The sequence below is a fragment of the Plutella xylostella genome, chromosome 11 (assembly GCF_932276165.1).
Source record: "Plutella xylostella chromosome 11, ilPluXylo3.1, whole genome shotgun sequence".
In the NCBI taxonomy this organism is placed as follows: domain Eukaryota; kingdom Metazoa; phylum Arthropoda; class Insecta; order Lepidoptera; family Plutellidae; genus Plutella; species Plutella xylostella.
Window position 1 is genome coordinate 1117292 of NC_063991.1, and position 15306 is coordinate 1132597.

The window sequence follows — 15306 nt, forward strand, 5'->3', positions numbered from 1 at the left end:
TGTAACTTATGTAATTTGTGGATGAGTTGGTTATAAAATAGAATAGAATATATCTTTATTGGTCACCACAAGTTAAAACATACAAAGAGAACTTATAAACTAGGAACAATGAACAATAGGCGGCCTTATCGCTAAGAACGATATCTTGCAGGCAACCTTAAACATAAAGAAATAAAAGTAAAGAAAATTTTAGGGCGGTGTACCTACTACCTAACCTACCTAAATAAACCACACATACTATAGCTACATAAATACTATATAACATATATGTAATTAAGTAAAATATAGTAAAATGATACTGCCAAGGGAAAATACAGGGCAAGGGAAGACCTGGCCGTAGAAGAACCCACTGGGTACAGAACCTCGCCGAATGGTTCAATATGTCCACCATAGATATACATATCGTTCCGGGATTCGAACACGTATCTCTGGCGTAAGAAGCGGGCGCTTAAACGACTGAGCTACCATCGCTCTAAACCGCGACGCGCCATCTTCTTCGTATATAAATCGGCTGCGAAAAGAGGTAGGCTGCTGCAAAGACAATTTATGCAAGTGGGGCTATACAGTTGGTGCCAACCTATGCGACTGTGGTACCGGCCTCCAGACTATGGAGCATTTACTCTCCTGTCCTCTGTGCCCTTCCACTCGAGAAGACTCACTCCAGGCCAACCAGAATGCTATCAAAGTCGTTTCTTTTTGGTCCGGACAAATATTTATAAACAAAACATGTATTCACACTGACACGAAAGAAGAAGAAGTTCGTATACAGGGTGTTGCAAAAAGGGTATACTAAGCCGAAACCAGCATGTGCTTAGATATAACATGCTGCACATGCTGATTTCGGCTTAGTATTATACCCTTTTTGCAACACGCTGTATTGTTAATCTAAGTACCTGATAGATCTTCGGCAGCACCACATCGTGTTTCACCAGGTTGCACAGCACCACGGCGTCCCGGGCCGGGGAACACTCGGTCCTGAGCGGGTCTCCCTTGATGCTACATGTCAGCGCCGGGATTCAAACCCGTATCTCTGGGGTGAGAAGCGGGCGCTTACCCGACTGAGCTACCACCGCTCTACCCTACTTAGCTACTACAACTTTACCCGACTGAGCTACCACCGCTCTACAGGGTGTTTCAAAAAGGGTATACTAAGCCGAAACCAACATGTGCAGCATGGTATATCTAAGCCTGAAACTGAAATCAGAATTTGAAAATTCGCGAAAAAAAAAAACATTTTCCATAGAAACTTTGTTGGTCACGTGATTTTTTCCTATGTAGAATAAACATTTAATGATATAACATGCTGCACATGCTGGTTTCGGCTTAGTATACTCTTTTTGCAACACTCTGTATACACACGCACACCATCTTGTCCCTACATTGTTAATCTAAGTACCTGATAGATCTTCGGCAGCACAACATCGTGCTTCACCAGGTTGCACAGCACCACGGCGTCCCGGGCGGGGGAACACTCGGTCCTGAGGGGGTCCCCCTTGATCCGCTTGCAGTAGGGGGCGGGGTTGCGATCCCTGCGGGGACCAAAGTACCTGGTGGTGATAGGAGTGTGAGACAGGGTGTGGTGAAAGGGTGTAGGGGCTGTCTACCAGAGCGGAGCGGGCTATAGCGCAGGTAAAACTCCAGTGTATTTCAGTTATTATCATAGTGTTATGTCTTACGGAATTCTATTGTGGGGCCGAGCGGCTGATATTAATCAAATTTTTGTTCTGCAAAAACGAGCAATTCGAGCCAAATATGTATTATTACGGTCTAGAATTTCACTAAGAGACAGGTTTAAGGTAATAGGTATATGGTATAGGGGAACACTCGGTCCTGAGCGGGTCTCCCTTGATGCGCTTGCAGTAGGGGGCGGGTTTGCGATCCCTGCGGGGGCCAAAGTACCTGGTGGTGATAGGGGGTTATACAGGGTGTGGTGAAAGGGTGTAGTAAGGCCTGTCTACCAGAGCGGAGCGGGCTAGTGGAGGTAAAAATTTACCAATGAAAATGCACGAGCGGAGTTTTTATGCAATGCCATTGGTAGATTGTGATCTCGCACACCGCTCCGCTAGCCTTCTCCGCTCTGTTGGTCAGGCGGCCTTTAAGGTCAGCGTCCACCTTTCGACGCATCGCATTCAGTATTATTCGTATAGAAATTCACACAAGTGCGTCCACTTCACTTTACGTATATGTGAGATATCGGGTAGTAACTAGTAAAACAACCGGCCACAGTGAAGCTCGTTTATTGACTGCTCATAGTATGGTAGCCCGCATATATCTATCGTGAGGTAGGTATACCACACTCCTCCAACACTATTTCGAAGCTCTGCAAATAACATACATGTAACATAATTAGATACTAACATTTATAACCTAAAATAACTAAACTTAAACTAATATCCTTAAAAATATTTCTTATAATCTACTTTTCTGTTAGGTCTGAGTGACCGACCCAATGACGCCTCTGAAGATGCAACTTCAGCTGGTGCTTGGTCTAATGGTGCATCATTCGCTCGCTCACTCAAGACTTGTTCATTTTCTCCAACCGCCTCTGCCCACTGTTCCTCGTCCTCCTCCTCCGGGGCGGGGTCGGTGACCTCCCCACGCTCGCGGGAGTCAGCCTCCTCTGCGGGCGGCAACGGTGGCGGTGCAGGTGGAGACAATGGTCTACTATCTACCTCACATGGATCACTTGGTGTGCAATCATTCCCCACTAAAATATCTTGTAACGACTGCCCCGTATATTTTATCAACTGGTCAACATGTCTTTTAGTCATAACCCCATAATCAGTGATAAAAACTTCAAACAGTCGATTACCTAATTTCTTTTTTATTATACCTAAGGACCAAAGTTCCTTTCTTTGATGAAACCATCGGGCCCAAACAATCTCGCCGATAGTAAAGCATCTACTTGCTGTTAATTGGTCGGCGGTTCCGGTATTATTACTACTGCATGTAGGTAAAATTAAATCCAGTTTACATTTAATATCTCGACCGAACATTAATTTAGCAGGTGTCGCTCCAGTTGAACAATGGATGGAATTTCTATAACTAAATAGGTAATCCGTCAATTTCTCATTGTTATAATTATTATTAGTTTGTGAGTTATCAAAAATAATTTTCTTTAACATATTTTTGCATGTTCTTACCGCATTTTCGGCCTGGCCATTACTACAAGGGTGATACACCGGTGATGTTAAATATTTTATGCCGTAACAAAGACAAAAGTCCCTAAATTCAACAGAATTAATCTTAACATCATTATCGCTTACGATTAAGTTTGGCAACCCGAAAACAGAAAATAGGTTCTTTAACTTTAATATTAAAGCACTCGTTGATGTCCCATTGTTCATACATATACATTCAAGCCACTTACTGAACGCATCAATGACCACCAAATATACCGTTTGCCCTACAGACAAGTAGTCTAGGTGTATTCGTTGCCAGGGCCCGGCGGGGCGCGGCCAGGGCGCGGGGGCGCGGGCCGGCGCGGCGCGGACGCTCGCGCACTGACTGCACGAACCTATGTACCGCTCGATGTCACTATCCAGCCCCGGCCACCACATTCGGCTTCGAGCCATATGTTTTGATTTGGTTATACCCAAATGTCCGGAATGTAGTTCTTCTAACATTCTTTCCCTGTACTGTAAAGGAATTACAACCCTATGTCCTCTTAATAAACACCCATTTTCATACTGTAAGTCTGTCTTACATTTGAAATAAGGTGCTATCGAAGTACAACTTATTTTCCGCGGCCAGCCGTTCTGCATATACTTAATTACTGTCTGCAAAGTGACATCACTTTCAGTTGCCGCTTTCAGGTCATTAAATGTTATTGGCAAAGAGTTAGCACATACATAGTTCAAATACAGCTTTTCTGTATCATTTTCGGACGTGACTGTACTGTCTTTTAATGAGGCGCGTGAAAAATAATCGGCAACAACATTGTTATCGCTCGGTATATACTGCACTACGTAGTTATAGGCCGACAGTAGTAATGCGTACCTTTGTAATCGAGCAGCTGATGTAACGGAAATACCGTTTTTATTGCTAAATATAGATAGCAAGGGTTTATGGTCAGTTTTGAGGATAAAAGGTTCGCTACGCCCGTACAAATATTGATGGAAGTGTTTTATTCCAAATATAATGGCCGTCGCTTCCTTTTGAAGTTGGCTGTAATTTTTTTCACTTTGTCCCAACGACCTTGAAGCGAATGCCAATGGCCTTTCTTGTCCGTCGGCGCCTATCTGCGCCAACACGGCGCCCAGGCCGTGCGGGCCGGCGTCCACGGCCAGCACGAGCCGCGCCGCCGGGTCGAAGTGCGCCAGCACGCGCTCCGACGCCAGCTCGCGCCGCACCAGCTGCACCGCGCGCCGCTGCCTCGGGCCCCACTCCCACGCCGCGTCCGCGCGTAGCAGCTCATGGAGAGGACCTAGTATGGATGACGCATTCGGAATGAAATTTCTATAGTAATTTACCATCCCGAGAAACCGCTTCACCCCCGTGACGTCCGTCGGCTCCGGCGCGTTGACGATCGCGTCCACCTTCTCCTGGCTAGTATGCAGGCCGTTCTTATCTATGACGTAACCAAGGTACGTCACACTATCTTGGAACAACACACACTTTTCTTTTTGTAAACGTAATCCTGCGTCCTTTAACCTACTAAAAACTTCTCTCAACCTACTTAAATGTGTTTGTTTATCGGGACCGGTGCAACAGATATCGTCTAGCCAAATGCTAACACCTTCAATCCCCGCGAGTAGTGTTTCCATAGCTTTCTGGAATATGGCCGGCGCGTTGGCTAGTCCATAGACCAACCTTGTATATTTAAAAAGTCCTTTTGAAGTGTTAATTGTAGTTAAACCTTGCGATTCCTCAGAGATCCTAAACTGATTATATGCATTAGATAAATCAATTTTTGAAAATTTCTCTCCCCCCCTTAGTTTTACAAACACTTCCTCGATTCTAGGCATAGGATATTTTTCAACAAGTAAATCTTGATTTAATGTTACCGAGAAATCGCCCGCAATTTTGACTTTGCCATTTTCCTTCAGTACAGGAACAATAGGAGTCGCATATTGAGCATGATCAACCGGTATTAAAATACCTAATTCCCCTAATCTTTGTAATTCCTGTTCGACTTTATCTTTTAGGGCAAACGGTACAGTGCGAGGTTTAAAAAATCGAGGCCTTGCGTTCTCCTTCAAATGTAATTGTATGTCATATTTATTAAAACAACCCAACTCATTTTTCCACAGGTCATCAAACTCACTCATCAGCTGTTTTATATCATCATTTGTATCCACATTAATTTGGTTTTGTGACAAAGAAATTTTAAACTTGGCCATAAAATCGCGGCCCACAAGCGGTGGCCCACCATTCTTTACAACATAAAATATAATTTGACAATATTTACCATTATAAGATACGTTTAGTTTTAGACATCCAACGGGTGTGATTTTGTGGCCATTATAAAAACACATCTTTAAGTTACATGGTTCCAAACATTCCATTGAAAAATAATTGTTGTACAAACTTTCAGATATAACACTAACGCTTGAACCGGAATCGAGTTCCATTTTAAATATTCGTTTGTTTATGTCTACATTTACTAGAATTGGGTCATAGTTGACATACCTCAAATGAAATAGTTCGCACTCTTTACAGATTGCCTGAAGGTTGCTCTCGTCGCATTCCGTATCGACATCTAGGTTATGCACACTACACTCTTTTTTTACACACACTTTCTTTAGGTGGCCTTTCTTTCCACACTTTTGACACTTTAGATTTTTATACCGACACTTTTCCGCATTGTGATTACGGAGACCGCACACTTTGCACCGCTCTTCGTTCCCGGGGCGGGCGGGCCCGGCGGCGGCCCGGCCTGCGCCGCCGCGGGCCCCGCTCATGCGGTACAGCGGCTCCTCCTTCACCGACGGTGCTGCTGCCAGGGAGCTCCCGGCCGCCACCCGCGCTGCGCGCGCGCTCGTAGCCTGCTTCGCCACCTCCACCGCCCTTGCGAAGGTCAATTCGGTCGAGTTCTGCTCAAACAATCGGTCTCGCTCCGGCCCGGTGTGGAATCCGAGCACGAACCGATCACGAAGAACGGTGTCCAGGGCTGTGCCGAAGCCGCAGTGGATCGCCAGTCCACGCAGTCGCGCCGCCCATTCTTCGACACTTTCTTCGTGCCCTTTCATTGCGTCATAGAACTTTGCTTTGTCACCGAACGTTGACCTTATCGGTTTAAAATGATCGTCCAGAGCCTTAACTAGCTCATCATATGGCACTTCTTGAATGTTTTTTGGATGTACCAAGTTACTGACTAACCGATATGACTCATCACTTAAATGCGTTAACAGTACGGCACTTTTTAGATCTTTGTCTATTTTATTAAGTTTGATAAACTGATCTAAACGGCTGAAAAATATCTCCCATTCTTGCACTTTGTGATCAAAAACAGATAAATTTCCTAAAAACGCCGCCATTTTGAACGCGTGGATAAATTAATTAGCACCTCGTCGACACTGAGATATCGGGTAGTAACTAGTAAAACAACCGGCCACAGTGAAGCTCGTTTATTGACTGCTCATAGTATGGTAGCCCGCATATATCTATCGTGAGGTAGGTATACCACAATATGACAATTCGTTTGGTGCGTACGATACCGATAGGTAGACGCTAGCCTAGCCGAAAATAAGAATATATGTATTTTTTTAATGACTTTCTGAGTAACCCTTTTTCGGCTTGCTATACCCTTTTTACAACACCCTGTAGAAAGTTGGAGTTATTAAGGTGGTATAAGGGTGTTGACTTACGATGGATAATCCTCTTCGTTTGGTGCGCTTGTAAGAACATGAATTGGATAAAATTATGGGGGTACTAGATATGTATGTAAAACTACTTAAAAAAATCATGCAAATTCGTTCATAAATTAACTAAAAATGTAGCTATAAAGTTGATTTATAGTACCATGGCAGGTATTCTTGGTAGTTATTTGAAAAATTTACAAAAAACCGAATCTTTACTAAGCATCCTTCTCTCAGAGAAATTCCCTTACTATGAGAAACGCACGTAAAAAGCCAGAAACAAAATGTATAAATCATAAAATTCATGCTTTCATGTAAAACACACAAAGAGTTTTCTAACACACACACACACTTCACAAACAACTTACTTCTCATCCGTTTCGTTACTTGAAATGTAAACAAAAACTACAGGTTAGTTTTAGGTCGTAGTTCGTAGTTGAAGTAAGATGGAAAAAAAAAATGCACAATGATTACTAATATGAACCTCACTGTAAAACCTGCCATTATACTTTTACGCGTACGTTTAAATCCCAATAACTATATCACAATAAACATACCTAGCTCTAGCCCTATAGATCACATCCAGTGGCGTGTTTTGGGATACGCCTACGTCCAGTAGTGGACTGCTATAGGCTGATGATGATGATGAAACCTCACCTAACAGTATTAGTGTTGATCCACTCTGGTTTGTTTAAAACCAAAAATGGTTTTTAGGTGGCTTAGTTTAACAGGATACAAAAGCTACTTATGAACCTGAGTGTAATATCTGTCAAAATACTTTTACGCGTGCGTTCAAAAACCATTAATTATATCACAGAAACCTCACCTAAAGTGCTCATTCAAAATCGGCGATACGGCTCGCGACCTATCACGTGAGTACAAATGTACAGGTACAGACAAAACCGGTTGGCTCACTTGCGAGTCACCTCTGACTACCCCTTCAGTGAGTATAATATTTATGTATGTTAGTATGTAAGCTCACCTAACAGTGTTGGTGTTGATCCACTGCTTGCAAATAACTGTCAAAATACTTTTCCGTGTGTGTTCAAAAACCTATAATCATATCACAATGAACATAACCTAGCCCTACGGTTAGTTTCACGCGTGCGTTCAAAAACCAATAATTAGAGGTACTTATATCTATAACAATAAACATAAGCTCACCTAACAGTGTTGGTGTTGATCCACTGCTTGCAGGACGCCATGGCGAACTGGCAGCCAAGGTTCTCGCCCCAGTGCAGGGGGGTAGCGTGCGAGTAGTCCGCTCTGTACCAGCCTGGGAATATGACGGAATACAATCATTTCAAAAGGAAGGATTCGTCGTCGGATCATTTTGCCTAGAGAAAATAATAAATATCACTTTATAAGGGCTAGCACGGGACGCAATTAATTTCCCGACGCGCTCGCTCTTGAGACTGCGCGATGTGATTGAGGGCGATGCAAAACTTTTGTCACGTCTTAAATGCGCCCCGTGCTAGGCCTTCTGCGCTGTATACGTTCTGATGTAAATTAGTAACGATAAAGATAACTCACCGGTGTCTTCCATGAGTGCGAATGTGAGTCGACTGAACACGGAGTTCTGAGTGTGGGTGCCCGTCATGGCTTCGTTCTGGAAAATAAAACCATATAATTATGAACAAATGAAGTACGGTATTCTGACTGACTAATCTTTTCACCGCATATAAATTCCGTTTTGTTGGACCTACATTAAGTTCCATAGCAGGCTGGCCGCGGCACGCTCTGCTCTGAGCGTGTAAACGCTTTAAATTTAATTCTTTGGAAGTCCGGACTTACTTCAAAGAGTCGTTTCTCCCAGTGCGTGAGGGCTGTTCCGTCGCCGCCCTGGTCCTCCAACTCGGCTCCTTCTAGCTCAGAGCAGTTGAAGTGTTGACGGACCTGGAATCAATATAAATCTAAATGTTAATCAATGTGGGAAGGATCCTAAAAAGGATTTAGTAAATAAATTGTGAGTAAAAGAATATGTCCAAGTGACTTACAACGTTGTTGACTAGAAATATGCTTCTCATAGAAACTTTGGCCATGTAATTTTACTATGAGGAGTCTTAGATAGATAATCTAAGTGAGGAATAGTTTTTCCATTTATTTCTAGTCCTAGAATAAAATTTGCTCAGAATGACCCTGAGTCCCCTTTCGGCTAAGTATACCCTTTTAAACATCCTGTATATGTATTGGTGAACCCGACGTGATTTGCAAATCAGATCAATTCAATTATAAGCACCTACAAATACCAACGATTTTATATCATATTTTAATACAAACTATGTAGATGAAGTGTCAGTGCAAAATAACCCCCCACTTCAACCACTGAGCTCTAATTTTAAATTAGCGCAGTTAAAAGATTTGTGGCTATTCATTGGTGCAATAACGATATGACGGTAAACAAAATATGCTCAGTTTTTTGTTTTGTCTTCGTATGTGACACACCATCTGATTCGCATATTGTTAATCTGCGTACCTCTCTGACCACCCTGGGCGTGACCACCATGTTGAAGCTCCTCTCCACGTACCCGCCCCTGATCATCCACTTGTTTCTGGTGATGTTCTTCACTACTCGGTCGGACCACTTGTGTATTTGTAGCCTGCGGGGAAAGGGTGGTTTTATGATTAGCATAAGCAGAGTTAGAAGGTTACGGGAGATAATTATTAACCTATCGGTATCGTAAGTATCGGACTACTATGTCGTCTTGACTTGTAAGCTTACGTGTATCGAGGATAGAAGTCGCCACACTAGCATTAGATAATTATGTTTTGAGATTCTCTTAATGTGTTTGTGTCTGTGTGACTGTAAGTATGTGTGTGTGTGTGTGAGAGAGAAAGAGATAAAAAGAGAGAGTGTTACGATTATGAGTAAACTTACTCTTCATCAAGTGGTGGGTTTCCAGTGTCAGGTCTTCTTTCAGTTAAAGGTTCACCATTTTCATCTCTGAAACATTAACATGGTTGTTACGGTACTATCACGAAAATTAAGTAGCTAAGTAGAGTCAATAATGTTAATTATGGCTTGCTAGGCGCATTAGCTATCTTGTAGTAAAACTTAAGCTTTAAAAGTTTATTAATAGCTATGAGGCTGACTTTACCAGTCTTACTAAGCATATAGAGTCCGACAAAACTAAGCAACATAAAGAAGTGCCAACACAAACAAAAGTTGGTTAGAGCAACAACATTTTTTAATTATATTTTGACTGACTTCAGCTGACGGTCAGCTGCATAAGAAGCTTAGATACACTTTTGTACCTTGTCAAACTACCTCCATAACAAACCGTGTTGTGATTAGATACATAAGTATACAACAACTTAAGCAGCTGACTTTATGTCCTACTATTCTTCAATCATTTAGGACCGTCAGTCAATGAAAAAAATATTTTCCACATTTTAACCGTTGCTAAGAGCGTCTGACTCTACTTATTAAAAATTCACAAACTCAACAAACCTGTAAAACGCGAACAGCGACATACTGAACCCCAGCGCGTGCAGTATCTCGTGCTTGACGGTGGCCAGCACCGACGGCAGGTCCCGGTACTTGGTGGACAGCTCGCCGGGACAGAAGTTGGCGTGCCCCGCCACCGGCCTGCGCGAGTAGACAACATACACTCGTGTAGAGAGGCTGTACACCGTACACTAGATAGATAACCAGCGAGCATAGAGAGAGAACGAACGGAACTGTGTCAAACTATGCGAAGCATATGAGAAAGGGGTGTCCCACGCTTTATATAGTAAGTAAGGGGTGTCCCACGCTCTATATAGGTATGCGAAGCATATGAGAAAGGGGTGTTATGCGCTCTATATAGGTATGCGAAGCATATGAGACAGGGGTGTTATGCGCTTTATATAGGTATGCGAAGCATATGAGACAGGGGTGTTATGCGCTCTATATAGGTATGCGAAGCATATGAGACAGGGGTGTTATGCGCTTTATATAGGTATGCGAAGCATATGAGACAGGGGTGTTATGCGCTCTATATAGGTATGCGTTGCATATGACAGTGCGTGGGTGTGGGCTGTCTGTCAGTCTGTCACAGTCAGCGACACAATGTCAGCGCGTGCAGGATCTCGTGCTTGACGGTGGCCAGCACCGACGGCAGGTCCCGGTACTTGGTGGACAGCTCGCCGGGACAGAGTAGACAACTTAGAGCGTGATTCTCCATAGACAAGATAAAAGTGGTACACCATAGACTAGGTCTAGAGTGCCGAGTGCGGCTAAAGTTCAAAAGAATAACGGGCTCGCTTCTTTAAGAAGTCAAACTGTCACAGTGTAAAACGTAATTTCAGCGCGTGTAGTAGGTGAAGTATGTCAGCTTTGATTAACGTATATGTATTACTACAAAAAAGTTGCTCTTTGTAGTTAAACCATATTTGATTTCATTTATTTATTTATAAAATCATCAAAGTAGTTCCCTTATAGAATGAGGATCGTGAACATCATCAGGTTATCAGATTGGGCCGATCAGAATGTGCTTCAGGTGCTCCTGTCAGCAGCAGTGTGTGTGTTGGCTAATCATCTTTTGTCAGAATGAGATTGTTGACGTCTGGAAGAGTAATCATATTTACACGCTACTTTTTATAAAATCTGATGACGATGTTCAAGGAATATTGAAATGTTACAGGACTACTTAATTTATATCAATTGAATGTGACTAATATAATTCTGATGGAGTATAAACTACTTACTAATATTGCTGAACAGTTTCATTAAAATTCAGTAATTATAATGTAAAATTGTTCAGGAAAATTCTTGCAGTCGTTAATATTATTATGAATTATTCAGAATCAATATTGAAATTCAGTTAAAACCTCATGAAATGTAAATTCTGAAGTCTGCTGTAAAAACAAAGACTGACGATTGTAAAACTACGTTGACTAATAAGCTTGCGTAATATGTTTTCACGGTTGTCACTTTTATATGTTACACGTTTAAATACCATCAGTTGTTTTTCGCAAGCATACCATAGCAAATTTTCGTAAGTTTGAAAATAATTTGCTGTAACATTTAAACAGACTCACTCACCAACAATAGTCATACATCGATCATGATATGCCGAACAACAGACAACCGGGTTCTAGACACCACGAACAAGCAAACGTAGCGTGGGACGCCTTTCAGCCCACTGCAAATACGACCTTAGACTTGGTGGCCGGTAGCGGCTGGATGAGGAAGGTCGAGGATGGAGTGTTGTGGCGCTACTTAGGTGAGGCCCATATCCAGCAGTGGACGGTTACAGGCTTATCTGCTTAGCAGTGGCAATACACATTAGAGCTGGACTGGCTTTTGTGTTTGTTTATAGGATGAGCCAGTTCAATTAGCTGTTCGTACTTTACTGTCCAGGGTGCGCAGGACGTACTTATACCGGATGGAATTTTATTAGTGTCGATCTCGTTAGCACATAAATTTATCGATTGCATGACAGCTCTCGTTCGCTCGATTGTTGTGTAGCTCGCTTGCTGTAGTGACCACATGATGATGACATGTCACATACCTATCCGCCGCTGCTTCTAGGCACTCCTAGTTCTATTTACTGTGGACTGTATATCCATAGGTCGCTGGTTCATATCCAGCCCGAAGCACTGATTTTTTGGCGCGTATATTAAGTTCAGGTAATTGCAGGTAGCGTATGGAGATAAACTGAGCGCGGTTGCTTATAAGACGAGTATGTATCGTTTGGCTGAACCGATTTTAATGCGGTTATTCGACTCTTTAGTTTCCTGTATTGGTTGCTGTTTTTATGTGTCTTTATCTTGTCATAGGACGATGCTTACTATTTGGTATTGGGCTGAACCGATTTTGATGCGGTTTTGACACATACCGGTCAAAAATCGCTGTGAGTATATGACAGTGCGCGATTTTCTAGCCTTTGGCTGAACCGATTTTGATGCGGTTTTTGACACATACCTGTCTAAAGCGGCCTCCTGCTGGCAGTGGCTGGCGTACGCCACGGTTAGCCCGCGCCGGCACCGCTCCGTCTCGACTGCACTCACGTACAGAACGAAGTCTGAGTCTTCCACGCCTGTGGAGTCTTCTTCGTCGCTGAGCGGCGGGGCTGGGGGGGGAAGGGAATGGGGTATTATAAAGGTGCAATGGCAGGGAAGCGTAAGCTTCTCATGACAGAGATATGTGTAACGTGACCGTTTATGACCCTTACTGTCACACACCAATGGGGCCTCACGGTAACGGTGATGGAAAACATCGTGGACCATGTTGTTTGACACGCCGACCATAGCCTGTGTGCGAATCACGAATATTGTCGACTCAAGTTTATAGCGTAATTCGAAAGCAATTCGTATGATATCTTGATCAGCGCCCCTGTCGGTAACGTTAGACTAAAAATAAAAAGCATACAAATTCCAGTGACCCGCCTATCGAATTACTTTCGATTCTGGTACTATCACACTGTTTCCAGCGACGTGATCAAAACAATTGTTGAATTTTAAATAAAAATATGAATCTGTAATTTTGTCGTCGGCTTGCATATTTGTCTAGGGTTTAGAGAATTTTCATTTCAGAATTTCAATCGAAATCTTTAGAAATAGGCACGTTTTGTAAGAACATTAATACCTAGTAATGGGTCGTGATGAATAGTAATTTAAATTTGCAGTAATTGTTTGCTTTCTTTGTTATTTCCTTGTTTTCCATTTGCGTTTCTATCTTCCCTATTTGTATTCGGAGCAACTTTTTTCCTGTTTACTGCTATTTAATCAAGAGGGCTCTGCTAGGTTTCCTCAGGTAAATTAAATTAAAATAATAAGTATTATCAAGATTACATCCGTCATGAAACCAAAAGCCTATTTCACGGTGTCTTGTTAAAAGTTAAGGCGGTCGAACTTGTGTGTCGATTGGGTGTTATAAGTTTGACATGGCTGTGTATCTGTGTGTATGTGTGTGTTGCTGTCAGTGGTAGCTTGTCTCCCAAACGGCTGCACCGATTTGTATTAATTCGTGGGTCATGGGTAGTGTTCTTAGCCGTATTTCATCAACATCAGCTTAGCCATTCAAAAGTTACACGACTTTGAGTGTTGAATGTCGGGTGTTTTACGTTTTTTACCTAGTTTTCTGTGAATTTCTGTGCCTTAGGTTAGGTTATTGTCTCTGTGTTCCTCACCATCATAATCATTGAGCGCGTTGCCGTTGTCGTCGTTGTCGGCTCGTCGCTCGGCCGCCGGCGACAGAAAGCGACAGGTGGCCGGTATATCTGTCTGTAGTGCCGTAGCTCCCAAACGGCTCAACCGATTTTGGTTTAGTTTTTTTCGGATCATAGATAATATTACTCCGAGTGTTTCTAGCCAAATTTTATCAAAATCGGCTAAGCCCTTTAAAAGTTATGCTACTTTTAGTGTCACGGTTTATAACGTTGGTTAGGTTATTGTATCTGTGTTGCTCACCATCATAATCATTGAGTGCGTTGCCGTTGTCGTCGTTGTCGGCTCGTCGCTCGGCCGCCGGCGACAGAATGCGACAGGTGGCCGGTATATCTGTCTGTAGTGCCGTAGCTCTCAAACGGCTCAACCGATTTTGGTTTAGTTTTTTTCGGATCATAGATAATATTACCCCGAGTGTTTTTAGCCAAATTTTATCAAAATCGGCACATCCGTTCATAAGTTATGCAACTTTCATAAGTTTTACGTTTTTTAGCTAGTTTTCTGTGGCTTAAGTTACGTTATTGTCTCTTTCTTCCTCACCATCATAATCATTGAGTGCGTTGCCGTTGTCGTCGTTGTCGGCTCGTCGCTCGGCCGCCGGCGACAGGATGCGACAGTCGTGACCCGTGCTGTTGCACACGTAGCACGGCTGTGGACGAAACAGACAGACGATGTTTAAATAAAAAAAAAACTTTATTAGACACGGGAAACAGGAGGGATATAAAGAAAGAAATTAATATTGGCTAGCAACATTAAGTAATTGTCTATGAATCATCTATATTTTATATAGCTGTCCCCGCGCGCTTCGCTTCGCCTTAAAAAGTTTTCCCGTGGGAATTCCGGGATAAAAAGTAGCCTATGTTCTATCCCAGGGTCTAGACCATATGTATACCAAATTTCATTCAAATCCGTTCAGTAGTTTTGGCGTGAAAGAGTAACAGACAGACAGACAGACACAGTTACTTTCGCATTTATAATATTAGTTAGGATCATTGTCTATGTTCAACTTCCTCTTCCGTTTCTGCTCTTCACACGAAAATACACGGATCAACGCAGAATTCCCGTTTTAATTACTCCCACGAGCTTAAAGCACCTACAGGGCCTACAAATCATACAAATACTCCACTCCGCTCCAGTAAGAAACGTAAAGATAATCTTATGTAAAGCAGTCGTCGTTTAAAAGGCGTCTGCTCAGCTAATGCAGCGCCATCGGCTAGCTCAATCAATTAAAGCTTTAGATCGTGAAGTATTTAATGTAATACTTCACAAAATGGCGAAAATAGAGAAATCTCTGTCGCATTAACTACTTTTAGATTAGAGCTTTTTTATGTAAAAATGTATCTTTATGCAGGTA

The 15306-nt window shown here is 42.6% G+C and overlaps 2 protein-coding genes across 3 annotated transcripts in view; both read right to left on the bottom strand.

Moving 5' to 3' along the window:
- The window catches only part of LOC105390053 (leishmanolysin-like peptidase), a 97441-nt gene that overhangs the window by 5055 nt on the left and 77080 nt on the right, over positions 1-15306 (bottom strand). The window contains exons 6-14 of the mRNA XM_048624248.1: positions 14555-14601; positions 12709-12843; positions 10252-10389; positions 9679-9744; positions 9277-9400; positions 8595-8696; positions 8334-8409; positions 7965-8076; positions 1397-1529 (exon numbers count right to left, since the gene is read on the bottom strand). Of these exons, the coding sequence (XP_048480205.1) occupies positions 1397-1529; positions 7965-8076; positions 8334-8409; positions 8595-8696; positions 9277-9400; positions 9679-9744; positions 10252-10389; positions 12709-12843; positions 14555-14601 (933 nt within the window). The remainder of the gene's footprint in view (positions 1-1396; positions 1530-7964; positions 8077-8333; positions 8410-8594; positions 8697-9276; positions 9401-9678; positions 9745-10251; positions 10390-12708; positions 12844-14554; positions 14602-15306) is intronic.
- LOC119690848 (uncharacterized protein K02A2.6) lies at positions 2222-6633 on the bottom strand. Of its 2 annotated transcripts, none has more exons than XM_048624243.1 (2): positions 5632-6633; positions 2222-2320 (listed from the first exon to the last, which is right to left on the bottom strand). In XM_048624243.1, the coding sequence occupies exons 1-2, from the start codon at positions 6477-6479 to the stop codon at positions 2308-2310; spliced, it is 861 nt and encodes a 286-aa protein (XP_048480200.1). In that variant the 5' UTR covers positions 6480-6633; the 3' UTR covers positions 2222-2307. The 2 variants fall into 2 exon arrangements, with proteins under 2 accessions (XP_048480200.1, XP_048480199.1); XM_048624242.1 differs by having other exon boundaries at positions 3144-6633.

Coding starts and splice junctions, on each gene's coding strand:
- LOC119690848 (XM_048624242.1), bottom strand. CDS start 6,479: ATGGCGGCGTTTTTAGGAAATTTATCTGTTTTTGATCACAAAGTGCAA. Junction 2,321..3,143: donor ATGGCCAGGCCGAAAATGCG/GTAAGAACATGC, acceptor TGTTATTTGCAG/AGCTTCGAAATAGTGTTGGA.